This window comes from Cavia porcellus, unplaced genomic scaffold, assembly GCF_034190915.1.
Source record: "Cavia porcellus strain 051 isolate PalLab524CR breed Dunkin Hartley unplaced genomic scaffold, mCavPor4.1 scaffold_5, whole genome shotgun sequence".
In the NCBI taxonomy this organism is placed as follows: domain Eukaryota; kingdom Metazoa; phylum Chordata; class Mammalia; order Rodentia; family Caviidae; genus Cavia; species Cavia porcellus.
The window spans coordinates 16,956,283-16,983,524 of NW_026947488.1; the positions used below are offsets into that span (position 1 = coordinate 16,956,283).

Here is a 27,242-nt window from a genome sequence, read left to right on the forward strand (position 1 = left end):
AATCTATCTCCATTTTATTTCTGAACAAAAAAGTAAGCTTATAACTTCCAGGAGAACATGGCGGACAGATAGCAGCAGCTACAGAGGCTCTCGGAGAGACCCAGCTTAGAATCCAGGAATGGCGCAGAGTGAGGAATCCTAAGCAAGAGGAGATATACCCTGCTGACCCAAGAACGGACTGGGCAGAGAGAAACCAACTGGGAATGCAATCCTGGTGCTATAACAGGAACAGACAAAGCCTCAGCGTGGAAGCTGGAGCCCATGCCATTGGAAGCCGTGATCTGGGTTACGTGCCGCCGCTGCTGCATCTGAATCGGCTCGGCAGGGAGAGAGATGCGTGAAAGCTCTGGGAACGGGAATTGGTGAACAAAGTTGAGAGCGGGATGGGCAGGGAGCCGTGCATCAACCTGCGGTGAGTGAGGGAAACTAGGACTCTTCCACAGTCTAGAACGCTCCAACAGAGGACATTCTGGGATGGGGCAGACTTGCTGGAACAGGGTGGTGTAGTGGCTTTAGTCACATATCCCCCTCTCAAGCAGGATTGGTGAGCAGTGCCTACCCTACGTGACGCTGCTGGCTGAGACCCAGTAGGCTAGCACAACCCAAGTCCCAGCACCTGGAAGTGCACCCTAGCGGTAAAGCCTTTGGTAGTTTGACCTGGAGGGGCGAGCCCCGCATAGGCTGACTGGTCCATAACTCCCTGGTGCACTGCAGTGGGCGGGAACACCTAGCTGGCACAATTCAAACAGACTGTGGCCGACAGGGAAGGAAGCTGGGCCTCCTATGTAGCTTGTATATAAGGAACAAAGAATATGGGAAGAGGGAGCAACAAGAAAGGCTCCTCGGCCCCCAATCCTGAGAAACAGGCAATAGCAGACACGGCACCAACAGACATAAAGTGCTATCTCCAGAGCCTCTAGACAAGTTCAGGAATGAAGTTATTAATGACCTGGAGCAAGACATAAGCAGAATAGTTAGAGAAATGCTAAGTACCACCCAAGAAAAAACAGATGGTGGAATGGAAGAACAGAAAAAGAGGGGAGAATTGTTTGATAGAGAAAATAGAGAAAACACAGAATACGTGAAGCAGGTTCAAAGAGATTACCAGGAAACTAAAAACTGTATCAAAAACTGGCATAACAGCTTGAAAGAAACTAAGGATAGATTATCTGAACTGGAGGGCAGATTTGTAATACAGGAGCATGAAATGAAAAACTTCTTAAAAATAAAGAAACAAACAATAATACAAAGACTAGAAGATGATAAGAGGATCTATAACTTAAGAATTAAGAACATAACAAAAGCTACTTGCAGAAATAATCCAGGAGAATTTTCCTAATTTAGCAAAAGGTAAAGATACTCAGATGTATGAGGCATACAGGACCCCAGCCACCTACAACCCAAACAGAGCTACACCCAGGCATATAATAATCAAAATACCAGAAATCCAATAGAAGAACAGAATACTAAAAGCCGTCAGAGACAAGAAACAGATCACTTACAAGGGAACACCCGTCAGAATTACAGCAGACTTCTCAGCACAAACCATCAAATCACGAAGAGCGTGGGGGGAAATAATTCAAGCTTTGAAAGCTAATAACCTCCAGCCAAGATTGATATATCCTGCACAACTATCCCTGGAAATTGATGGAAAAAAAGGTGCTTCCAGGATAAAGAGGAACTAGGGGAATATGCAGCCACCAATTCAACTCTACAGAGAAAACTGCAGGGAATTCTAAAAACGAAAAATACAAAGAATCCAGAAATAGTAGCAGAGAGGCCACAATGAATGGAGCAGAAATCAAAATGAAGAAGACAAACTGACAACTAATGACAGAAAAAGAGCTCAACGGAAATGAGATAGAGAAGATTGGATGATAGGAACAGCTATTTTGGAGAAAACGACGTCATAATAGGTAATGCTGATTTCATATCATCTTGTTTTGAAGTCCCATCAAGCTTTTGTTCTTCTGTCTCCATAGGTCTTAACATGTTGTATCTTATTGGATTTTATTATATGTGATAGTAAAAACAAAAAACTTTTATAGACAAGGAGATTATACAGAAACCATTGTTCATTTTCTGTTAGTTGATTCTAAATACCCTGTAATACTGTCATTCTCTTGAATGGTTTTACATTGTTTTGATATATTTGATGCTACAGTATACAAAGTTATACTCAAAGATTTCAAGGAAAGAGACAATATGGTAACTACTTTTATGTCGGGATTATCTTGTGGTGAAACACTATTCTGCTTAAATGGTTATGTTTTGATCTGCGCTGTTCTGTTGTTATGCCCTCTTTTATCTCAATCTCCATTTTATTATTTATTTTTATTTTTATCGTTTTAATAAGGGAAAATTGAATTAAAAAATAGCAGGATATATTATAGTAACCCACTTTGATTTTCTATTAACTTGATTTGAAGCCCTGTATTGCTCTCATCATCTTGTTTTGACTGATGTTCCTCTATTCTGTTTTGCTTGATAGTACCAGGTTCGAAAGTTTAGGCAACAGCTTGAAGATAGTGGGATTCATTATGACACCCATTCTGGTTGACTATTATCTACTTTTGAAGACCTGTAATGTCTCCAATGTTTTGGTTTTGTTGGTTTTGTTCTTTACTGTTTTGTTCAATTTTATTATAATTGATGATATAGGTAATTCTATTTGAGATAGCAGGAGGCATTATGGTAACCATTGTTGATCACCTTGTATTATGCTTTTACATTATCTATTATGTCCACCCTTTTGATTTGATTGACTCTGTTCTGTTATGTCACATTTGGTTTTACTCTCTTCCAAAAAAGTAGTAAGAACTGTGGGAGTAATAAAACCCAAAATGTGTAATAGTCATTGTTCAAAAGAGAGGAAAAGAAAGTGCTCAAACGATATAACTGCATGTATATTTAAGTGTATAAGATAGACAATGATATTACTGAGTTTTGTTGGATCACTGAACAGAACTGTTTGCAGTCTCACTATTTGAATGTCCACTTTATATGCTTTAATTTTGTAACTTAAACAAATATTTCTAAGATGACAATATGTAATCCATTAGTGATTTCCTACTGTTTTTTTTTCTGAAATTCTGTATAACTTGTACCCTTTTTCTGTTTTTTTTTCTTTTTCTCCTTAAATAAAATTTAAAAAAAAAAAAAGTAAGCTTATCAGAACAACACAGAGGACTTGAGAAATATATTCTACTAACTGATCAAACTGATCTATCCTCATCAGGAGTAAGAGCCAAAGTACACTATATCTTTTAGATTCACTCTCTCTTATTTTTTATTACGGTAATGCTTAATCATGGTAATGCTTTCTTTGGGAAAATGTATTTCCCTCAGGGCTATTCCTGGCTCTCTTTTTACCAATAAAACCATACTGGAGTACTTATATTCTAAAAAATATAGGCCTTGAGCCCTTCACCAAGTCACACTGAGATCTGGCACTTTTATACCTTAATATGTGGTCTGGCAGTGTCTTTTGAATAAATTTTCAGGCATCAAGAGTCTGTGCTTTTTGGCTCATCAAAAAAAAAAAACCAAGAATGTTAATGGCTTCCAAAGACAGAAATGGGACTAACATCTGGACACAATAAGAGAAACTGCAATTAGGATGTGGCCGCCACTCTGGCAGATGACCTTGAATTATTTGTGAAGCTTTGAGAAATGTCTACGCACCAAGATGTCTGCTCTTCGGGAACTTCTGATAAAATGCACAGTGAACCACTGTGATTATCTTTCAGGAATGGAAAAAGACCTATTTAGTAATACATTCCATCGTATAATGACAAGCATTTTAGACTTTACAAAAGAAAGCTCATGGGGATCCAAAGTCTGGCCTTCCTTAAACTCTGTCATCTTGTACACTGAGCCATTTGCAGATTCTCAAAACATCTATCATCTTATTGCCAAGGAATTTGAAACCCACACTCCACCTCCTCCGTACATTTGTAAAACATTACTGAAATGGGTAAGTGACCTTCCTTTAGCTTTGCCACTTTATGCCAGCACTCATGCATACAAAAACATCTAACACCAAAGGAGAAAAGGAATGAGCATTTAAAAAAGCAGTCCTGGTTGAACGTTTAGGTACAATGAAAAGGTCACTTATATTCACTATCAGAGCCATAATATTAATATTCACTATAATGTCTAGCATTCTGGGGCATTACACATTAAGTTTTATATAATTTTTCTTTCATTCTAGTATCATCTTGACCAAACTACAAAATCAGAATTTCTATGCACCATTTTTTCAGAATAGGAAACTGAAATGAAGTGAGAAAAGGGAATAACTTACCCAAGTAGACAATTTATAAGTCTATTAACCAAAGTTACAAGCCAAAGACTCTGATTCCAAAAATCGATGCTTATTCTACTACTCCTTCTTCCTTCTCTTGCCCTTATTCAGAAATATGATTCCAACAAAATCAAATATTTTAAATTTTAGCTCTGGTAAGTACAAATATACTGGTAGGATAACACTATCTGAAACTCTCATATGATGCTGCCTGTGAGAGGCAGGCACACAAACCACTTAATACTCTGATGATAGTTTTAAAAATCCTGAAGCAATCAAATTGGACAGTAAGCCTACTGTGATACAAGAAATGTTAAAATGCTTATGTTCTAATTACTCGCAAATGCTATAATCCAAGTCAAAGAAAGTAACAAAGAGACCATACAAGAAAAGATAATGTCATAACAACCTCTTTCCAACAACTGTGGGTTGAATGAAAACAGGCTAGGACCGAAGGATTTCTCTCTTATGCAGTTCTGACGTGTATCTGATTGATAGTGTTGAAATGAAAATCATTTCAATAAGAGCCTGGCCTTTGGTTTTAAAAAAGGAAACTCACAGCAACAACAGATGCGTTTACAAGGCTGAGGACTTTTGGGAAAATTATAAATACACCAAGTTTTTACTACAGGATGCTATCACAATAACTTATCTAAAATATGCTTCTGAGTTGCTCCAACTTAATTTTGCTCCTGTGCTTTAAAATTTTATTTCACCCCACCATAGTGGCACATGCCTATAATGCCAGCATTCAGGAGGCTGAGGCAGGAGGATCACTGAGAGTGCCTATGGTACACAGAGAGTTCAAGACTAGCCTGACCTACATAGTTAGACTTTGTCTTAAAAAACTAAAAAAAAAGACATTAATGTGGTTATTGCCCTGGGGGACAAATTTGAATTTATGAACTAACTGCAAGTTTTAAAGAGAAATTATCTATTTCCTTCAGTTCGGTCTACTAATTTAAAGAGTTCCTTGAGTCAGGGGAAAGCAACTTTACAATTAGTGGTCTACATTTCGCCTTTCATTACTGAACAAGCCTGAAGGCAAGGAGGAGAAAACACTTGCTATGCATCTGAACAAGGCATGACATTCCAGCCACTGTGTGAGGAGAAGGGATCCACTGCACTTCACATCTTTGATAGATGGCTCCGTAAATACTGCAACTGTCATGGTGTGCTCTGTCTTCTTCTCATATGGTTCCGTTAATGGTTAAACCTCAAATTTGTGCAAATAAAGCTATCTCAGTTGCTCCCAAAAATTCTTTGTCTTTAGCACTGAAAAAAATGGGTTTTTTTTTCTATGTACAAGAATAATTTTATAATGATTTAAAGTTTTGGATTCTTTCTACTTCTGGGAATAGAATTAAAGTTCTCATTTTTCTTTTTTTTTTTTGTCTTTTTCATTTTTATCTGTACCGGGGATCGAACTCACGACTGCTTGCTTGCAAGGCAGGTGCTTATGCCGCTGAGCTAAATCCCCAGCCCCTAAAGTTCTCATTTTAGCTCAAGATATTAACATCCTATTTGATATCAAATAAAACACAGGAGAAACTGTTTGCCTTTAAAAAAGATATTTGGAATGCTAAGTAAAAGAAAATCAGGCACAAAAGGTTAAATACTGTGTGGTTTTTCAAATAAAAGAGAATCAATATAAACAACTTATAGAGCAAAATAAACAGCCATGTTAAGAAACAGGGAGGGGACTCTACACAGATGAGAAGGGCACACAGGGAAGAGGAGGGTAAGGTGAGTGGGAAGGAACAGGATATGTGTTTGTATCAAATCTCCATGCTGGCTGTAAGCACTATGTACCACAGATATGTACTTACCTCTCCAAAAAGTGCAGGAAAGATAGCAGGTTTTAAAAAGGTGCATGCTTAACAATAGATACTAATTAAGCCACTTTTTTATATGAAGAAACAAAAAGGAATACAACAATGTAAAGCAGAAAGAGATATAAACACAGAAACAACATAATTTTCACAGCAATAATAAAGAGCATGAAGTGCCAGCACATTATTTTAGATGGAATATAGTAACAGGCAATATTTAATATTTTTCCTAAATTTCTATCAAGAGTATATTCAGAAACACATACTTCTACCAATATTAATGACAGATGTAGTGTCTGAATTAGTAAAAGCCAGAGACCTCAAGAGAACACTTTATCAGGGAACACTGAAGCCATTTGGTAGTTTTTGCTGATTAATTTCAGACTTAGAAAAAGTTGCACTGTTACAAAGACCACCGGCATACTGTTCACTCAGATGCCCCAAATGTCTTCTAACTAGCTAGAAAACCTCATCTGTGTGTCATCATGTTTTTAGGTCTTGGTTAGACAAAATACCAACATCACAACAACCTTAGGTTTCATTAGAAGGGTCTTGCTAGAAATATATACCAAAAGACAAGAAATGCAGGACTTTCTACAATATTTAACAATAAATCCTATACCACAGTGGCACAGAAGACTAAATGTCAAAAGAGCTTGAGATAGATCCTGTGTGATTTTATACACAACACAACTTGCCGGGCACAGTGGTACACAGCTGTAATCCTATGACTTGGGAGCAGGAGGATAGCTTTAAGTTTAGGGTCAGTCTGGACTATATAAGCAAGTCAGTTCAAGACCAGCCTGGGCTACATAGTGAGACCTTGTCTCAAAAAAAAAAAAAAAGACACTAAACTTTTCTCTAGTTTTAACTTCTTCACCTTGTATAGCAGGAATTTAACATTCAATATACTCATATCAAAGGGATGCTGTGAAGGCCAAATAATATAAAAGAAACAATTCCTAGAACAAGTAAACAACTTTGAATCTGTATATATCAAACAATACAACCTCAAAACATAAAAATAAAATGAAATCATATATAAACAAATACACAAACTGCATTTACAAATATTTATAAATCCTTGCATTTATAATTAGAAATTATAGTTATAATTAGAAATTAGAAAAACTCATATTTTTCCAAGACACATAAACCATACTTGACAAAAATTAACAAATATGCCAGGTCACAAGCCTCCCCCCCACAAAAAACCCACTAAAAGCTATTGTCACACACCATTTATTTAGCCATAGTCTCTAAAGATGAAATTGTTAAGTATTCAGCTTTTAAAACTCACACTTGTAAGTTTTTTAAAAAGCACTTCTGAATAATTCACAAGTTAAAAAAAAAAGAAACATATAAAAAGCACAATCATCTCAAGCTGGGAAGAAGCGGTGACAACGTACACTGTGAAAACAGATGGGATGCTGCAAAAACAAAGCTCAGAAGAAAAGTCAGTGATAACTACAGCAGGAAGAAAAAATTAAACAGCTAAATTGTCAGCTAAAAAACCAATTTAACAACAATTTGAGAGGTTTTATTTTCCTCTTTACTTTTTTTTTTTCCAAGAAAAACCTCCTAGAAAGAAAGAAAGACAGACAGACAGACCTGCTCAACTAGAAATAGAGAACTTCTTTAACCTAGGTGGTAGAATCTATCTAACCCTGTTACAAGATCAGGCTCAATGTTAAAATAGTAGAAGAATTTGCACTACAGTGACAAGTATGCCCACTACTATCCAACACCCAATGTGTAGGAGATTTTAGTAAGATCAAAAAAAAAAAAAACAAAAACAAAAACAAAACCCCAACAACAACAAATATATATATCAAAAGAAAAAACTAAGGTCATAATTCATAGACAATAAGATTATCTTCATTTTTAAAAAATCTTCAGAAAAACTACAACTTATGAATAAAATAATCTATAAGGCAAAAATATTAGCAATGCAAGACTTTAAAGATATATATTTGTAATAGCAATAAAAACAATAAAGCATCTTTAATTTAACAAAAAGGTTTAAAGCATTATTGTGGATAAAAGTACAACATTAAGCATTTAAGAGATAAACCAAACAGATTCGCAAGCAGGAAGAATTATTATCAGAGAGATGGGAATTTTGCCTAATTAATCTATCCAATGTAGTTAAATCAAAATCCTAGGGCTATTTTACAAAATTTGACATAGTGATCCTAAATTGCACAAGTGAGAATGGTGACAAAAACTTCAAGTACTGCTGGGCATGGTGGCGGACACCTGTAATCTCAGCACTTGGAAGGCTGAGGCAGAGACCAGCCTAGCCTACAAAGTGAGTTCAAGGAAGGCCTGAATTGCATAGTGAGACCCCACTGCAAAAAGACACACACACACACAAAAAGAGAGAACTTCAAGCTTAAAGTTGTTTAATCTGCATTGAAAAAAGCAAAGATATTGGAGATCTACTTTAGAGAAATGATAAAAGACTTACTGAGAAAGTAACAGGACCTAAGGTCTGAATGGAAGCATGTCTTCCTGACAGAAAAAATAAAACAGATGATTATAGCTTATAGTATAAACAAAAGAAGTTCATACTATATTAGAGAAAATCTTAAAGATGACCAACAACACTTCTTTAAAAAAAAAAACCAGGAGACACTTTTAAGCCATTTGAGGGTGGGGGTACTGGGAACCAAACTCAGGATCTCGCACTTGCCAGGCAGGCACTTGTGCCACTGAGCTATTATGCCTGGCCCCAAAAATTTCTTAAGACATAAAAGATATACTATATAAGAAAATTTAAGCAAATCTGACTTCAAGAAATTTGCTGTCTAAGAAAAGATTCTGCAAAGTTAAAAGCATAAATCATAGCTGGGAGAAAAGTACTTACAATTTACAATAAATGCTTACAAATATAATGTGGACAATTATTTACTAACAACAGTCTTAAACACATATAAAAAAGAGTATCCAAAATATATGGAAATATTTCAAATCAACCAACCAAATTTTAAAAAAAAGGAAAAAGCTACTCAGTATTAGACTTCCGTATAGTTAAGACAGAAATAAGCAAGGTCACAATTTGAACTGTGGGTATAGCTCAGTGTTAGGCTGCCTGTCTAGCATGTATGAAGCCTTGGATTCAAGGTCCAGCACTATAAAGAAACAAAGATAAAACTGAAGAGACAAGGCAACAAAACTATAATGTTATAAATATTTATTTTTATACATAAAAAGCATTTTCCCAAATTAGTTCAACAAAATTGTTATTTTATTTTTTAAATTTACTGAATTTGTCACCTAAACTGTTGAGTTTCAAAACTATGTGCACAATACTAATTTCAGTTTAGGTTAACTAAGAAATCTAGGGAGAAGATGTTTCTATTTTAAGACATTTTAGTTCAATTAGTGTTATTTGAACTTTGTCAGGTATGAGGTATCCAATTCTCTAATAAAATAAAAGTACTGCCCTTGTATTACTATGGCTATTTAAAATATATTTTAAAATAATAGTCGTGATCTACAAAAAAGCCTATCATAGGAAGGAGACCTGCGAACTTGGATGGAAACACAATTTTAACTCATACCCTATCACACAGCTCCCTCTGCTGGCCCACAGAAAGCACAAAAATCCTAATAATAACAGAACCTCTCCTGCTGCTTTATTTCTCATAGCACAGTAATGTGCCCCTAACATTTTGGGGACAAGTAAGGTTCTTCTAGAACCCTTATTAAAAATACAAACAAGACAAGTCACTTTCCTTACTTTACAGGAGACCTTGGGTTCTATCCCCAGGACCACAGGGGGAAAACCTCAACAGCAAAAAATAAAACAAAGAGAACTTGTATCTCAACAAATGGAAGCTTTCTAAAATCCCCAATCTGATATTTTATCCAAACAGGGATTTTCAAAGTACTGTGGCTTACTGTGTGCACATTATGAATCTTATAGACATTCCTAAAATCACTTATAAAGCAATCAAATCAAATCTTATACCTCTTAATCCCTTCCTTCCAGTCCTACTCCTCACTATACACAAACACACACACACACACACACACACACACACGCGCGCGCGCGCGCGCACACGCGAGCCTCCTCAGATGTAACAGTATCATTATCCATCAGAGGCACATCCTCTTTGAAAGCCATCTACCTTTGGGAACCAAGGGAACATAAACAGAGAAGCTAGTTCCAGAAACAGTCAGCAAGGAAACAATGCTACTACAGGTAAGGACTTACCAACATGACCTGTAACATAAGTCTAGGGCCAAGGAACTGAATTAGAGCCCCAGTACAAAACAAAACACATAAAACCTTAGTCCTGGTCCCTAACAACTTGCTAAATGGGAGCTGTATAACATACTGGTGGAGAGAATGAACTCTAAATCCAAGCACATTTGGGCTCCAACTCTGGCTCTTTATTACTCATTCTGTATTCACAAGCAGTTAATTAATGTCTTCCCAACTCAGTATTAACTGCTGTAAAACAGGGAGTGATTAATGTTTACCACATAATGATTTAAAATATATGATAGATAAAAGAGAGTAAGCACAGTGCCTGGCATATCTTAAGTGCCTAATCAATAATAATTGTTAACAGTTATAACATCTGCTCTGATATAACAAGAAATAACTTTTAAAAATAATTGTTTTGAGATGGGAACTCACTACATTTCCCAAGCTGATCTCAAACTCCTGGGTTTCAGTGACTCTCTTGGCTCTGTCTCCTGAGCAGGTGAGATTACAGGCATGTGCCACTAGGACTGGCTAATAAGTAACTACCATACAATAAATAAAAAAAGTGTTTAACAAACATATCCCTGGATCCTCATCAGATGACAACACCAGCTTTAGCATTAATTTTGATGAGACATATATTATGAATCTAACGCCTATAAATACAAGTATAGGTAATTAAAACAAATAGTTCAGTGGAATGAAAATAACACACACGGTAGAATATTTTCAGTTCGCAGCTCTGCTACTTACTAGCCAGTGCACTAGGAACAAGCCACAACCTCTCTGAGGCTGTTCCCTTAAAGAGAGTGTATAGAAACAGCATCTCTGCAAACAGCTGAAAGAGATGGCATAGCTATGACTTTTGCTTAGATAAGGGGTAGAAAGGATCAACTTCTAAAACTCTATCTCCCCAGCCAGGCATGGCGGTGCACACCTGGAATCCCAGCACTCTGGAGGCAAAAGGACTGCCACAAGTTCAAGGTCAGCCTACCTTCCACAGCGAGTTCAAGGTCAGCCTACCTTCCACAGCGAGTTCAAGGTCAGCCTGAGCTACATAGCCAGAAACCAAAAATAAATGACTAAATAAACCAACGAATAAGTAAATAAAAAATAAAAGAACATTTCCCCTGCACTACACATATAATATGGATTTGAGAAAGAATCTAAAACTGTTTTGGAAAGAAGTACCTCACATGGATTGGGGAACAAAAGCCCAACAAAAAAACAAGGTGTCTCCAAAGAAAGTAAGTCCCACTTAAGCTCACAAACAAAAATTACTAAACAGAGGAAGACATGTAATAGTGTAAGAGATAAGAAACACACAAAAAAAACAGTAAATTAAAGCCAAGGAAGTCAACAGCTTGACCTGAAAGATACTTTAAAATTGTGACACTGAATGTTGAAAAAAAATTAATAAAATTTATAAGACGAAAATAAGACAGTATCATGATCATTATGTATTATAAACCACATACTAATAAAAATTAATTTAAAAATACTACACAAAAACAAAAAGATTTAAAAATAACTAAAGCTTATAGGAATAAAAATACATATCGAGAGGCCACACTGACTCCATTTTGTCATATCTGGTGGACAACGCTTTGGGAAAAAGTACAGGCCTTGAAACATTCTCCCCACCCCAAGGTAAAAACATGAGGTCCTGTAAGGACAAGAAGCAAACAAGTTATATAATCTAAGCATGCGCAATAAGTCTCTTTGTTCTTTCCCTCAACAAAAGCGGTTTGCTTATGCTGGCCCGGCGGCAGCCATTTTCCTAACCATTAGTGGGTGCATCCCTTTATTTAGCTTTGCTTGCAGAACCCAACAAATACATATAGTCACTGAAATAAATTCAATGTCTGGGTTAAACATATTAGACATACCTAAAAAATAATTATAGAACTAGAAGACATAATTGAGGGAAATAACCAGAAACTGACAGGTAGAGATTTAAAAGATTATATAAAGTAGAAATGGGTAATAGATTAAGAAGGTACAAATATATACAGTACAAGTTCTATGGAAGAAAGATAACACAGAAACTAAAGAGACTTTCCAAAAACTGGATTAAGTCATGAGTCACTATAGTAAGCAGAGACATCACCAAGTTAGAAAAGCAAGAAAACTCTAACCTAATAACACTAAGTCAGAACAGCAAATATCCTGGAAAGTGTGAACAAGGCAAAGTTAAATTGCCTAGAAACAATAATGACAGCAGAATTCTTAATATTATCAACATAAATTAGAAAATGTAAATTCTAAGTACAAAGAGAAAATAGATCAATAAGCTGTATTCAAAACAGAAGAAACAATGAAGATTCACGGCTCTGAAAGCACTCATGCTTTGTGCTGTTTTCCCCACTGAATTTAAATTGTGAGAGTTGGCCTTCGATTTTACCCTCACTGCAAGGATGTACTTCCAGAAGAAAACTAGCCCAAGACAGTGGTTTGAAAGAAGTCATAAGGAGCAAAGCTGTTAGTAGCTCAGTCTGTTCATAAATCTGAGTGTGGGCTCTCAATGATTATTATAGTAGCTAATGTGTGAGTTTTAAACCAGATGGAACCAAGACAAATACACAGCAGTAACAAAAGAAGGCAGAGAAGTTTGGGAAAAAGCAGGACATTTTAAGGTGTTTTTTCTTATCAGAAACAGGATAGAAGTAGTAACTTTGGAACTTACAGAAAAACAGAGTTAAGCAGACATATACTTATGCATATACTTTGTCAGCTGGTGGCAGAGAATAGAGAGGGGGGGTGGGGGAAGGTAGGAGGTTGAGTCTAGTGAGGACTCCATCAAGCCAACACAGTAAAGAAGGGAGAAAAAGTACCAAGAGAAAAACATGGCAAGTAGAGAGCATAAAGTGAGAACAAAACTAAGTCCAAATAGCAGTATCACAACAAACGAATTAACCTGAAATATAACTGACAAACATAATCTATACACATCAACACTGTACACCACTACTTGTGCAATACCATTTTAAAGTAATCCTCTAACATTTAAAATAAAAAGGCTAAGTGTTAAGTTCAAGAAACTAGAAAGACAATAAATTCAAATGAGGAACTATAAAGTGGTTACCTGGGGTGTGGATCTGAGAGGAAGACAACTGAGAAGGGGGAACAGAGTGAGAACTTTCGTAATGTTTTAATTTCTTAAACTATTACATATATAAATACTGTTGTGCTCTCCATTAATTTTTATATCAATTTCATGAAAAACAAGAACATTTCACATCCCTCACAACGGCAAAAGGTCTAGCAATGTCAATTATTGAAGAAGACACAAGAAATTAGAAGTCTCAACCACTGCTAGGTAAAGTGTAAATTATTTCAGTTAAAAGAGCAATACAGAGGATTCCAACTATATAAACCAAAGAGTTTATGCCATGAGACTAAGCATGTGACTTCTTGAACTGTACCCTGAAGAAATGAGTATCTGAAAGAAATATATAGTGACATGCTTTAATAGCAAAAAACTAGAGACAACTTGGTATCAAGCAAGACAGGAATCTACAATACACTACACTAGATACATTCTTCCCATCTACCGATGAGCAATGATCCATCTCAAAAAGGTGCCTATCTAAAAACAGCAAGCTGAGCTGAACATGGTGTTGGGTGCACCTGTAACCCCAAACACTCTGGAAGCCTGAGGCCAAAGGATCACAAGTTTGAGTCCCATGGACAGAACTTAGCAACACACTCTCTCAAAAATTAAACAAACAAAAAGAGCTGGAGATTTAACTCAGTGCAAAGGTCCAGGCAGAAGGATATCAAATTCAAGCCTAGACCGGGCAACTCAGTGACTTAGTGAGACCCTGACTGACTATAAAAAAGGGCTGGGAGTGTAGCTCAGCAGAAGACCCTGGGTCCAATCCCCAGAAGTGTAAAGTAAAACATCACTAGGTATTGTTTATGGACATAAACATATGAAATAAAATATAGAAACAAAGCATAGCAAATTACACACCAAATTCTTGATTAAGGTGATTAGTAAGAGATGCTGGGGAACCTTAACTTCATCAGTAAAGTCACAGATGGTTTTTTTTAGAACATGTGAAATGCATCTAAAATAAAAATATCAGTATGTTAATTCTACATAATAGACATGGAAATTTTTGCTATGTATTTTAGTTTTTAACACTACAAAAGTTTTAAAGTAGCTATTTAATTTTTGTGAGAATAAAATTGTTTATATATTTTAAATAAAAGTAGTACCTGATACCTAATGGAAACTTCTAAAATGTAAGTTTTCCAGCTGGGGATTTAGCTCAGCGCCATAAATGCCTGCCTGGCAAGCACAAGGTCATGAGTTCAAACCCTGACACACACCCAAAAATGAGTTTTCCTTACCATCAAACAAAATGAAGTATTCTGGTAGACAGTCTATAAGCCATTCTGCCTTCGCATGTATTTCACAAAAAACTGAGAAACCTTGTTATCTTAGACAAGCAACCTTGACCAGTGTAATGGTTGATACAGTGTTAAATTGACAAGTTTAGAAGTTCAGCTAAATAATTTAGTAGTTCTACATACGGGGGTGTAAAGGACATGCCCTAGGGGGGGCTGTTAAAGCTCCAGGATATTGTAATGGTTGATGAATTGTATCAACTTGAGAAGTTTAACCAAGGGACTCAGCAGGGGGCCAGGGGCCTCACTTTGTAAACTTCCTAAACCTGTGCAAGAGGAGGGCAGGGAGATGGTGTCAGTGCTACACCTGCTCTAGGGCAGGTAGCCTGCTTTTAGAAAGAAGGAAAAAGGGTTGTTCCCCCATCTTTTTGCTCTGTTGCTCTTGCTGTTGTTTGCTGTCTTAAACTGTTGGCCCTCTGCTATGCTACCCTATTTTAGAGCCAGTTGATTATAAACTGAAACCTCTACAAAGTGTGAGTTAAATAAACCTTTTCTTACTTAAGTTTGGGTGTTGAGTATTTTGTTCCAACAACGAGAAAAGTGACAGCTACCCTCCACTTGTCCTTCAGTTTGTTTGAGATTGCTCAAGACTACATCAGCTAAGAGTATTAACTTTTTTCTTTGGTAGTAGGAATCGAATTTAGGACCTTGTGCTTGTCAGGCAGGTGCTTATGCCATTGAGCATATCCCTCGACCACTTTTAATACTTTTATTTCCCTCTTTTTTCATTTTCCAGTTTCTTTTCTATGCAATATTATCCGTTTGCACTTACAAAACTGCAGTCATGCTATAATTTTGATTCCTTTTTATTTCTCCAGTAAATGTTCCTCAAAATAGGATTTTAAGTGCTTTTTAAAGGAATGTATATGCCATAATCACAAATGTACCACATGACCAATCAACTGCATTTGAACATTTAAATTAATCCAGATTTTCTCTTAACACTTATAAGTTTGGGAAAATTCTTGATTCTTATCTCTATCTTCAATTATATTTGTACCAGATTCTTAGAAGAATATACCGGGTAAAAGATCTGAAATTTTAAAATTCTTCATTCCCATAAATTCCAAAAAAATTATACCAATTTATGAATCTACCATCATTATAGCTATTCTTTTATCACAAATGCAATTCTGACCTGAAGCCAAACAGAGACACTAGGCCTGAGCCCCAAAACAAAAAGAAAATATTTTCCCTTGAAAACAAGAAGTTGATTATACACATACAGATCATTACCTAAAAAGTGAAGATTAGCAGGGACACCTGAGAACCTTGGTCTGCAACTATCTACTCCAGCCACAGTAAACAAGCCTTATCCCCGGAACGTACCCACCACTTTCCTACAAGCCTGTGTACACTGTTCTCTCCCCTGGAATATCTCCACTCACCCTATGTACTGACAATCAAGTCAATCAATTATAGATGACTACAAGATTATAATTTCTACCAAGTCTAGGAATTTTTCAGTGAGCCCCAGTCTAAATTACTCTGCCACTCTGCTGCAACAATGCCCTTGGCTTACCGTACATTTTAACTCATTTCATACAGTGAATTGTAAACAATGGTCCTTTTCCCTACTGTTCAGTGAGTTCCTCCTGGGAAAAAACTGCTGCTTCATTCCCTGTTGTCCTGAGCACCTAGCAAAGTATGTAAAACATAAGAAACACTGAAGAAAAATTTGTTGAATGAATTAACCAACCACAAAGCAGAGGGCCTAGAGAAGAAGCCTGGTAAACCGTCTGTCCATAAAGGGTCAGACAGCAAATACATAAGGTCTTAACATCTCTATTGCTACTCAACTCTCCTTCTTTAGCACAGAAACAGCTACACACAACACATAAATGAATGACCACGACTGTGTTCCAATGTAATTATATTAACAAAAGCAGGTGGTAAACCAGATTTGGCCCATGAGCCAGTTGTCAATCTCTAGTTTAGAGAATAGGCCTTTAAATTTTTAAAAGGAAAGAAAAATAAAGGTAATGAAAAGATCATAGAGACTTACTATTTTAAATCTATGTAAAGTTGAAGCTAAATTTTTACCTATCCAAGTCAATTATTATCATTTGGCATTCTGAGTTGGTCTGTAATACCCAGAATAAGGGGAAGGACATTAGTTAGTATGGCATGCTAAGACAGGAGCGGAATACAAGCAAAAAGTTAGGCTGCAGAGGCCCAGATTGAGGTGGTGCTGTCTGCCTCTGCCCTGATCATCAAAGCCCTCAAGGAGCCACCGAGAGACAGAAAAAAGGAGAAAACATTAAACATAGTGGAAATACCACTTTTGATGAGATTGTCAACATTGCCCAGCAGATGCGGCATCAGTCTTTAGCCAGAGAACTCTCCGGAACCAGAAATCCTGGGGACTGCCCAGTCTGTGCCCTGCAATGTGAACAACTGGCACCCTCACAACATCATAAGACGATAGCACCATGGAGTGCCCAGCTAGCTAAGAAACATAGTAACAGTTCAATAAAAAGATGGTCTGACCAAAAAAAAAAAGTAGTAGTTAGGCCTCAGTCACAAAAAGGATCAGCCAGATATGAAAAGAAGCAGAGAACTAGCCATGGTGGGACACTTCTGTAGTTCCAACTATTCAGGAAGCTGAGGCCAGAGGATCATCTGAGCCTAAGAATTTAAAGCCAGCTTGGTCAATAAAAGAAAATAAAGGAATGAAAGGAAGGAAGAATAGAGAAAGGAAGGGAGGGAGGGAAGAAAGAAGAGGAAGGGAGGGAAGTGTATAGGACTTGGTAGAAAGTATAATCTTGTAGTCATCTGTAATTGATTGACTTGATAAACCTGCATGAGACACACAGACCATCATTAAAATGAATTACAGATATGCACGGTAAATAACGACAGATATGCATGGTAAATGGATCAGAATTTCATCACAATTTGAGGTGAATCATGCATCAAAATAAGGTATGTTTTAGAACGACAACATTCAATGACAGAATGGGTAGCTGGGTTCAAAAACAAAACTCACTGCTGATGCTTTCCTATCTGAGTCCACGTGATAGCCTTCCCTCTCAAGCCTCCTGACCCTACCATGACCCTCTAATGTAAGCTCCTTCAGTTGTGGCGACAGAAGGAAGACTCAAAACTGAGCATGCGTGGGTCACGAGAGCCCATCTGCTATAAAATGCATGTTCTTTGAGAAGTTACTGTATTTCATCAGAGCCTTACTTTTCATAGTCCCTTCCTCTTCCTCGTCTTCTGCATTGATCACCATGGTGCCCAGCTGTGATGGCAACGTGTCATCATGCTCAATCATGGTATTAGCTCCATCGCTCATGGTGCTGGCTACTCGGACAGTGCCCATCTCATCACCCACTGCTCGAACCATTGTGCCAGAATCCATTTCATCTTCCTCCTGCGAAAGGACAAAGTCTCAAATCAGGGCTAACTGGATCACAAGACTTTGAATCTCTGAATTATGAATTACTATTCCTGAATTATGGTTATCTGAATCACTACTATTTATCTTGGTTCAGATATTTCTGGATTTGACACTTCTGGTTCTAAACTCATACTATAGAACTGAAAATATTCTTATTTAACCAAAGAAGATCTTACATTTACCCATGGGAGAGCAGCAAATCTAACCTAAAGGGTCCTCTTCTTCCCCTATTCTCATTAGAGTTTTGTAAGATAGACCTAAGACGGTGACATGAGCACCTTTGGAATGTCAGGGTGTGAAGACTATACGGGTAAAGGCTACAATTTAACTATAAAGCCTAGATTTTCCAAAAGGATTTAGAAAAACCAAGATTTGGAAAAACCAAGTTTTGGGCATTCTTTTTCTCTCAAATAAAAAGTAAAACTGACGAAAAAAAATATGGAGGAAAAGTGGTAAAATTTAAATGTGTTTCAGGAAGTACCAAGGGAAGAACACACAGATTCAGAAATCCTCTGGCAAGCCTGGATTGAGGTCCCGCAGGAAGAATTTCCAGCTCTAAGCCGACCCAACATCACATACTCATCTCACTTGTCCTGACAATCATGAAACAAGAAGCCTTAATGCCTGAAAACGACAGCAAAGCTTGCCACTCACTGAGTTTTCGTCATCATCCTGGTCCACTTCCCGCTGCTGGGCCTCCTGCCGTTTCAGCTTCACATCCATGGCTTCATTAATTAAGTCCCGCAGTATTGACACACCTTTGGCACTCTTGACAAATGGGTGCTTAAATAACAAAGTGGAAACACTGGAGACAGCGTATACAGTGACAGAGCCAAACCCCTGGCACATAGTGAGTAGTTGACAGTTGCCTTAATCAATGAACACTTTTCTTTCTATGCTTTGGACAACAGCTAACCCATACTTACTTCATGATGCCGGGCAGAGACATGCATATGCAGATTTTCCCCACTTTTTTCAGCCAGGCTGGAATGCCTATGCCATTTCTTCTGTCAAATCTACAGATTCTCTACAAGGTGCCATCCCACCTCCTAGATAAAGTTTCGTAAATGTGTTGGAAGACTGCTGCTACAGTGTTTGGAGAGTACACACAGCATGGGAGAGCAGGGAAAGATACTAGCAATCCTGTGAAGTATGAAATGGCCCTGCACAACCATGAACTGTGCTGTATTCTGCACACCTTTCAAATGTCTCGGAGTACATTTTACACTATAATATTGAACATTTTTTTCAGGAGGTATGCAAAATGGCTAATGATTTGGGGAGGTGAATCTGAAGAAGAGGGGAGCTTAAGTGGAATAAAGATACTGTTCATGCACCACTGTAATTTACTCATCCCACTTATTCTTTGTATTCTATGCACTATAGCATTTCCAATTACATATTTGGGCAAAAAAGATTTCAGAATAAAAACACAGCTACTACAACTGATCATAAATACCTAGCAGATGTAGACTCAAGTGTTAGTCAATCAGCAAAGACACCTGAAATACAGGAACACTGCTAAGTTTCATTAATAAAAATTACTTCAAAGTTTTTCTTTTCAAAGTTTTTTTTTAATATTGCTACTATCTTATGTTTGTGTTTATAGCACATATCTCTACTGTAAAAATTGTGCGTGGAAATTATTCTGGGGGCTTGCCTTTTGTTTTTCTGATATGGTTGTTTTCTTCTTTGCAATCTACTTTCTATAGCTCATCACATGTCAGAGGGTAAGGCCTCCAAGGCTTTCTACGTACTGCAAAGATTAAAAAAGATGTCCCAGTACATGCTGGGATACAGAAGATATCTGCCCAGGAACTTTTATTATTATCCCATCTAGACAGGAAAAGAATTATTAATACCATCTGCATGCAGGTAGCTGAAAGCATCCTCTGGTCAGCAGGTTAACGAACGGAGGGGCAACAAGGTGACTCATACCTGCAGGAGTTGAGTGGCTGTGGCTCTCTGCTCAGGGCTCTTTACAAGACACTGCTTCACAAAATCCATGAAGTTATCTGACCACAGCTCTGGCTTTCGGAATGTGGGAGGAGGGTTTGTTGGAATCATGAAGATTGCCTAAACAAACAAAAAAAAAAGTTGGTAAAATAAAAGAAAGTGATGCACCAACAAAAATATAACCAAAAATATAATTTTCAATTGAAGCTTGGTAAAATGATTTTTCTCACAGCCACTGATAAATCCATTCAAACACCATCCAAAGTCTAAACATCTTAAAGTATAAAACGGGGACTAAAGAACTTGATATATTTCTCTCCTTCCCTTTCCCTCTCTTGCATGTATTATTTTCCCCAACCTTGGCAGTATCAATGAAGCTTTTTATTTTTTACGCTAACTACATTACATGGCCTTTCAAAGTAAAAGGCAACACCTACAAGTACCCATATATTGAAAATAACCTCACTGTCTAATTTCCTGCTTCCTTCAAAGTCACTACAACACTATTTTGGGGAGGGGACGACAGGGAATCAAACTTAAGACCTCACGTTTGACAGGCAGGTGCTGTGCTGCTGAGTTACAGCCCTAGCCTTTTTATTTTTTAATCACAACAGCAGATGTCAGCTAAGATGATCAACCAAGAAGCCTCAAAATCACAAGGTAAGCTCCAAGCTAAGACAAATCAAAATTCTTGGGAAAAATAAAGACTTAAAAATCACCTCACTGCATCAGTCAAATTCTACTTCAAAGCCAGCCATGATGGCACATGCCTATAATCCCATTGCTCAGGACACTGAGGCAGAAGAATCACAGTGAGTTCAAGGCCAGCCTGGGCTACATAGTGACTCCAGCTCCAGGTCAGCCTGAACCACATAGTGGGACTCTGTTTCAAAAACAAACTACTTCAAAAGCCAGGCATGGTGGTGCACTCCTATAATCCCAGCACTTGGGAGGCTGAGGCAGGTGAAACATTTGCAAGTTTGAGACCAGCCTGGGCTAAAAAGTGAGCCCAAGACCAGCCTTAACTTCATAGTGAGACTCTGTCTCAAAAAGACAAAAAAAAAAATCTATTGAAAGACACTTGAATTTTCAAAAGAAGAGTCAGTTTTTGAAAGATAAAACCCTTTGCAATAAGCAACTTAAATTATATTCTTTAAATCTAAAAACATAACTTACTTAGTAATACAATAAGGAAGCACGGGAACTAGGTGAAAAGCCCATAAAGGAGACAATCCCTACTCAGCTCCAGTTAATGTTACCATGTTAGAACGGTGCCTAAAATGTATACATAATTATACAAGTCAAACAAGATTTCTGTACCCGATGTCCTGCCAGTTCTATTCACATACAACTTCTTTTTGTTTGTTTTTTACAATCTATAATGTACTCTTTATGATAGTACCCTAACATACAGCTTCTTGGAATAGAGACAGGTGGGTTGCACTTTAGTGATTATGTGCCATCAGTGGAACTGTATCATCTACAATGACACAACAACATTACACTTACTTAAATTATTGCTTGGAACTTTACCAAGTACATCACTGAACTAACCCCACTGGTGCTCCATCCATTTCCTTACCCTCATTGGATGGATATCAGCATACGGGGGCTTTCCTTCAGCCATTTCTATGGCAGTTATTCCCAGAGACCAGATGTCTGCCACGCAGTTGTACCCAATTTCCTGAATCACTTCTGGAGCCATCCAAAATGGTGTTCCTATCACTGTATTCCTCTTGGCCATGGTATCCTAAAAGAGAAAGAGGAGAGTCTACTACTAAGCATTGTAAGTAATGACAAAAAGAGATTTTCCCAATAATAAAAAGACTTTAGCTGGGTTGGCAGCGCATGTATGTAATCCTAGCACTCAGGAGACTGAAGCAGGAGAATCACTGCAAGTTCAAGGCCAGCCTGGCTTATGAAGTGAGCTCAAGGCCACCCTGAACTGCACAGTGAGACCATCTCAAAAAGACAAGGCCTTGTAATTAAAATCTGTACAAAACCCGCAACTAGGAATTCATAAGAGAAATTCAAATAACCATGAAACAAAAAGATTCTTAATTGTTAAACACAAAGTAAGATAAAACTTTAAATTAGTAACTAGCACTAACAATAACATATAAGCTGGGAGTGGAGATGCACATATTATAATCGTAGCACTGGAAAACTGAGGCAAGAAGACCACTGTAAGTTTGAGGTCTGCCTGAGCCTCATGGTAAGTTCAAGGCCAACCTGAACTACACACAGCAAGATTTTTCCTCTAAACAAATAAATGAATGAATGAACAATAATAGCATATAAAACCCGAACCCAAAACACAATGTCAATGGAGTATAAATTTTCATACTCTATTTTTGTAGGCATACTGCAATACTCATTAAACATTTAAATATTCATATACTTTGATCCATATCTACTTGGAGAAATCTGTTTTACATGTAAGTGTCCCAAGAGATATGCAAATTTTGTAGAAATGTTTGTAACTGAGGGAGGAGACAGGGAAAATATTCAGTAAGTGGCCATATATTGAAATACCACATTAAAAAGGAAAAAAAAGAGGACGGAGGACCCCTGAAAATACAGCAGCAGTACAACACTTTTCTGGCATGCTGCTCTAGGCCCTCAGTTCAATCCTTAGCACCACAAGCATGCGCGCGCGCGCGCACACACACACACAGAAACAAAAGACATGTATTTTTGTTTACCTTGGAAAAAAAATGTATATATTGTGAAGCTAAAATGTGAATACTGTGAAGAAAAAATGTGATATACTGTAAAACAAAAATAGGTTGCAAAACTATATATAACATAGACCTGTTTTTGTAAAAGCAAAACAAAGACAATAACATAAGATAATAATAAGAAAAAATGTTACTGCAGAGCAAAAAGAAAATCATGAATAATATACAGCAAAGCATTAACAGTAGTTATACATCTAAAAGGCAGAATCACCGTGGACTTTTACTTTCCGTCCTACATACATACACTTCTGTAACATTCTGATGACACTTATAATAAGTGTGCAGTCAGGAAAAGATTTTCAAGCTTATATATATAGCCAGGTACAGTATACCTGGCTGTAATACCAGCACTCGGCAGACTGAGGCAGGAGAATCACAAGTTCAAAGCCGGCCTGGACTACATAGGAAATGTAGCCAGCCTGGACTATAGTAAAAGCATGTCTCAAAAAAACCCAAATATAGGGGCAGGGGATTTAGCTCAGCGGCATAAGTCCCTGCCTTGCAAGCAGGCAGTCATGAGTTCGATCCCTAGTACCGATAAAAAGGCAAAAGACCAAAAAAAAAAAAAAAAAAAAAACCCAAATATACAAAAAAAATGACATATAAAAAAGTTTTAGTTTGTGGATGAAAGAACATATGGAGATAATACGCATTACAGCAAATAACCACTTGCACATTTTTCCATAATGACACAGCCCTGCTAAAAGAGAATTTTTAACGGTTCCTGTACTTTAAAAGGAGGACTTCTAAACAGAACTAACGATGAAAAAGGACATTCCATCATCATCACCCATGTTTGTTCCTTCTGAAATGCCTGTAGCTTAATTAGGTTATGCCATTTAAGAGTAGATGACATGTAACATTTCTGAAGTGATCTCTCTCCATCGCTCCTATGTGAAAAGCTAACATAGGAAATAACTTACTGCTTAGTCATTTCCTTAGTTCTGAAACTCAAATGTGCAGGGGTGTTTTTTTTTTTTTTTTTTTTCAGGGGTGTTTTTGTATGATGGTAGCTGAAAAGTTTTCATTAATTATTTAATTAGAAATAGATACATATTTAGATAATATGTATGAATTTTTTGAGACTTAAATGATTGGATACTAGTCTCATCTAGGTTTATATTATAAAGTTATTTTAGTATAATATTAGAGTTACAGAAAGCCCAAAAACAGACTATGGCATATGTACATACACATATAATATAATGGGCATTTTTAATTTTAATATTATGTTTTTACATAGCATCAAAAGGCTACATGTTTAAACTTGATTTCCTTCAAACTGTAGCTTATGTAGTATTGTTTGATATGATTTACTTATAATATTTGAAGAGTGCACAAATCACAATACTGAATAAACTTCTAACTTGTTTAGGACATTAAAGCAATTTCTGTGCTACTGTAATATCTATAAGTCTCCCAAACATGTCATAGATAGATTTTGAATTAAAAAATACAAACTGAGGTGGACTGCAAGGAGAGAGAACCAGGCCTCACACGGTGATCCCTGCCTGGAAACCAGTGCCATGAGCGGGCTGCTGCTGAAGTGGGGACAGCCACACCCAAGCTCTCTGTAGTCAGCACCATTTTGGACTGGGACTGCAGGGAAGAGAACAAGGCCTCACCAGGAGGTGATCCCCACCTGGAAACCACAGCACTTTCATTGTTTTACTCTGTTGGGTTTTATTCTCTTTTGTTTTGTTTATGTTAAATCTGATGGTGTAAGTAGCTATTTAAAAGATAGCAAGACATACTATAGCAGCTATACTGGATTGAAGTCTGTTACTGCATACACTGTTTTGTTTTTTTCTATTCTGTTTTGTTCTGCTTGATTTTTATTATGTCTGAAGGTATCTGCAGCTATTTTGAAAACAATAAAAGGAATATGGTAGGTTGATTTTGAAAGATTTTGAAGTCCTGTATCACCTATACTACTTTATTTTGATTGGTTTTATTGTTTTATTTTGCTTGGTTTTATCCTCTTTAAAATAAACAAACAGAGTTAGGCATGATGGTACATGCCCATAATCCCAACACTTGGGAGGCTGAGGTAAGAGAATCACTATGAATTTGAGGCTAGCTAGGCTATATAAGCAAGTTCAAGGCCAGATTAAATGACATAGTGAGACTTTGTCTTAAAAAAATAATTTTACAAAGTAAAAATTGCACACAATGCCAATTACCTAATATATAATATAGCTGCAAATGTTAGTACATTTGTCTACAACTATTTCTGGTTTTTTTGTATACATTTTCACATATTCTTGGGTATTTTACAAAATCAGATAAATTCTAGACTTCCTGTTTTGAAGCTGTTTTTCTTTTTTCACTGCCATGCACTACTGAGACAGAAGGAGAAACAGACAGTGCTGAAACCAAGTGAGAATGTCTTCAGTAAAGTAACTGTTCAACACTACTTAGAAGCTGAATGACATGTTATTATGCCTTACGTAAGGAAAGCAGCACGTATTTAAGTTTTCTTCCATTTATAAATATGCTTATTAGCCCAACTGAATTTAAACCAATATTCAATCATTTTTTTCAGTTTTCATTTTTATGAAAAAATTTTAAGAAGTTAAATAATGTGACCTGAACAATAGAAAGGATATGAAATAATTTATTAGCTTTCTTGTAACCTATTGGTAGATTCTATACTGTTTTACTAACACAATTAATTCAATTTTTGAGGGGGGTCTTTTTTGAGACAGGGTCTCTCTATGCAGTTCAGGCTGTCCTTGAGCTCTCTTTGTAGCCTAGGATCGTCTTGAACTTACAACGCCGCGTGAACCACCATGCCTGGCCTTCAATTAAGTTTTCGTTTTTTTTTCAGTACCAGGGATCGAACTCACAACCACACACTTGCAAGGCAGGCGCTTATGCCATTGAGCTAAATCCCCAGCCCCCTTCAATTATGTTTTAAAGATAAGTAAAAGGAACTGATCCCTCAGAACAAAGCTGAAAATATTAATACAAATACCATATTTACTTACTGTAAGTTGACCTGCTACTCCAAAATCTGCAAGCTTTGCATGTCCTTCTGTATTTAGCAAGATGTTTCCTGCCTTAATATCTCGGTGTATTTTTCTCATAAAATGAAGGTATTCCAGGCCTTTGAGAGTTGACTGCAATATTGTAGCTATCTCATCTTCTGTTAACTAAAAAAAGAATGAGAAGCTCAAATCCTATTTTTACATCACATATTTGAAAAAGAAAAGTTAGATTCAAACTATAAACATAAGATCTTACTTAACATGTGAGCATCTGACTGCTTGTATGTATATGCTAACAGTACCCAAAATGATAGTTCCTGACCTACACATCAGATCTGCCTACATTTCTGAGTATCTAGCAAGTATCATAAGCAGAACATTTCAAAACCCAACTCATTCTATCTCTTCCCTACTTGTCACCCTCCTACTCACCCAACTCACTCTGTTCCCTTATCTTAGTCAGTGCAGTACATCATCTGATATACATTATTCACATACTTACTAGTATGAGTCTTCTGTATTAGGAACATAACATGCATTAAAATGTTTTTGATTTGTTTACTTTGGCATTCTCTTTTTTTCAGATCATTTCCTGTATTAGTTCATGTATGTAGTACATAATGTTTACATTCCTTGTGAGGGGTTGGTATATGTACATGATACATCTCAATTTCTTTTCCTATTTTCCTCCCCTACTTTTGTATTCCTAACACCAACAATGAGATCATGCAAATAACAGGCAGTGCAAAAAATAAATGTTGAATGATGATAGCTAAGATAGCTAAGTGAAACTGAAAACACCGAACAGTAGCACAGATTATCTGATCAGACCAGCGTTAACTTTGTGGAGTTTTAACCAAAGTTCTAAATAAATGCAGTCTATTAACAAACTCTCATATGGTTCCCCTGTAACAAACAACTCACATTTTTTTCCACTTTTCTCTCCTCTTTTTCTTTTTTCCAGTACCGAGGATTGAACTCACAACCACCTGCTTGCAAGGCAGGTGCTTATGCCGCTGAGCTAAATCCCCAGCCCCTCTCCTCTCTTTTTTTTAAAAATCATTTTTTGGGGCCCATTTTAGATATACATAGTGATATAACTGACATTCAGAAAGAAGTGTACATGGCAGAAAAAGTGTAGAAAAGCCTACTCTTTACTCTCAACTCTATAGCTGACTGAAGCAAGTTACTGAATTCCTATTAGCCTCAATTTCTCAATATATAAAATAGAAGTATCATTTTTAAGATTACACAAAAAGGGGAGAACATGGCGGATAGATAGCAGCAGCTACCGAGGCTCTCTGAGATACCCCGCTTAAAATCCAGAAATGGTGCAGTACAAGGAATCCTAAGCAAGGGGAGATATACCCTACCGACCC

General features: G+C 36.9%; 1 protein-coding gene across 3 annotated transcripts in view; it reads right to left on the bottom strand.

Moving 5' to 3' along the window:
* Nucleotides 1-27,242, bottom strand: part of Stk4 (serine/threonine kinase 4) — a 103,965-nt gene that overhangs the window by 51,822 nt on the left and 24,901 nt on the right. For all 3 annotated transcript variants that reach the window (XM_003467679.5, XM_063248279.1, XM_063248280.1), the window contains exons 5-9: nt 25,864-26,028; nt 21,715-21,882; nt 20,115-20,252; nt 18,831-18,959; nt 17,963-18,149 (exon numbers count right to left, since the gene is read on the bottom strand). In XM_003467679.5, the coding sequence (XP_003467727.1) occupies nt 17,963-18,149; nt 18,831-18,959; nt 20,115-20,252; nt 21,715-21,882; nt 25,864-26,028 (787 nt within the window). The remainder of the gene's footprint in view (nt 1-17,962; nt 18,150-18,830; nt 18,960-20,114; nt 20,253-21,714; nt 21,883-25,863; nt 26,029-27,242) is intronic.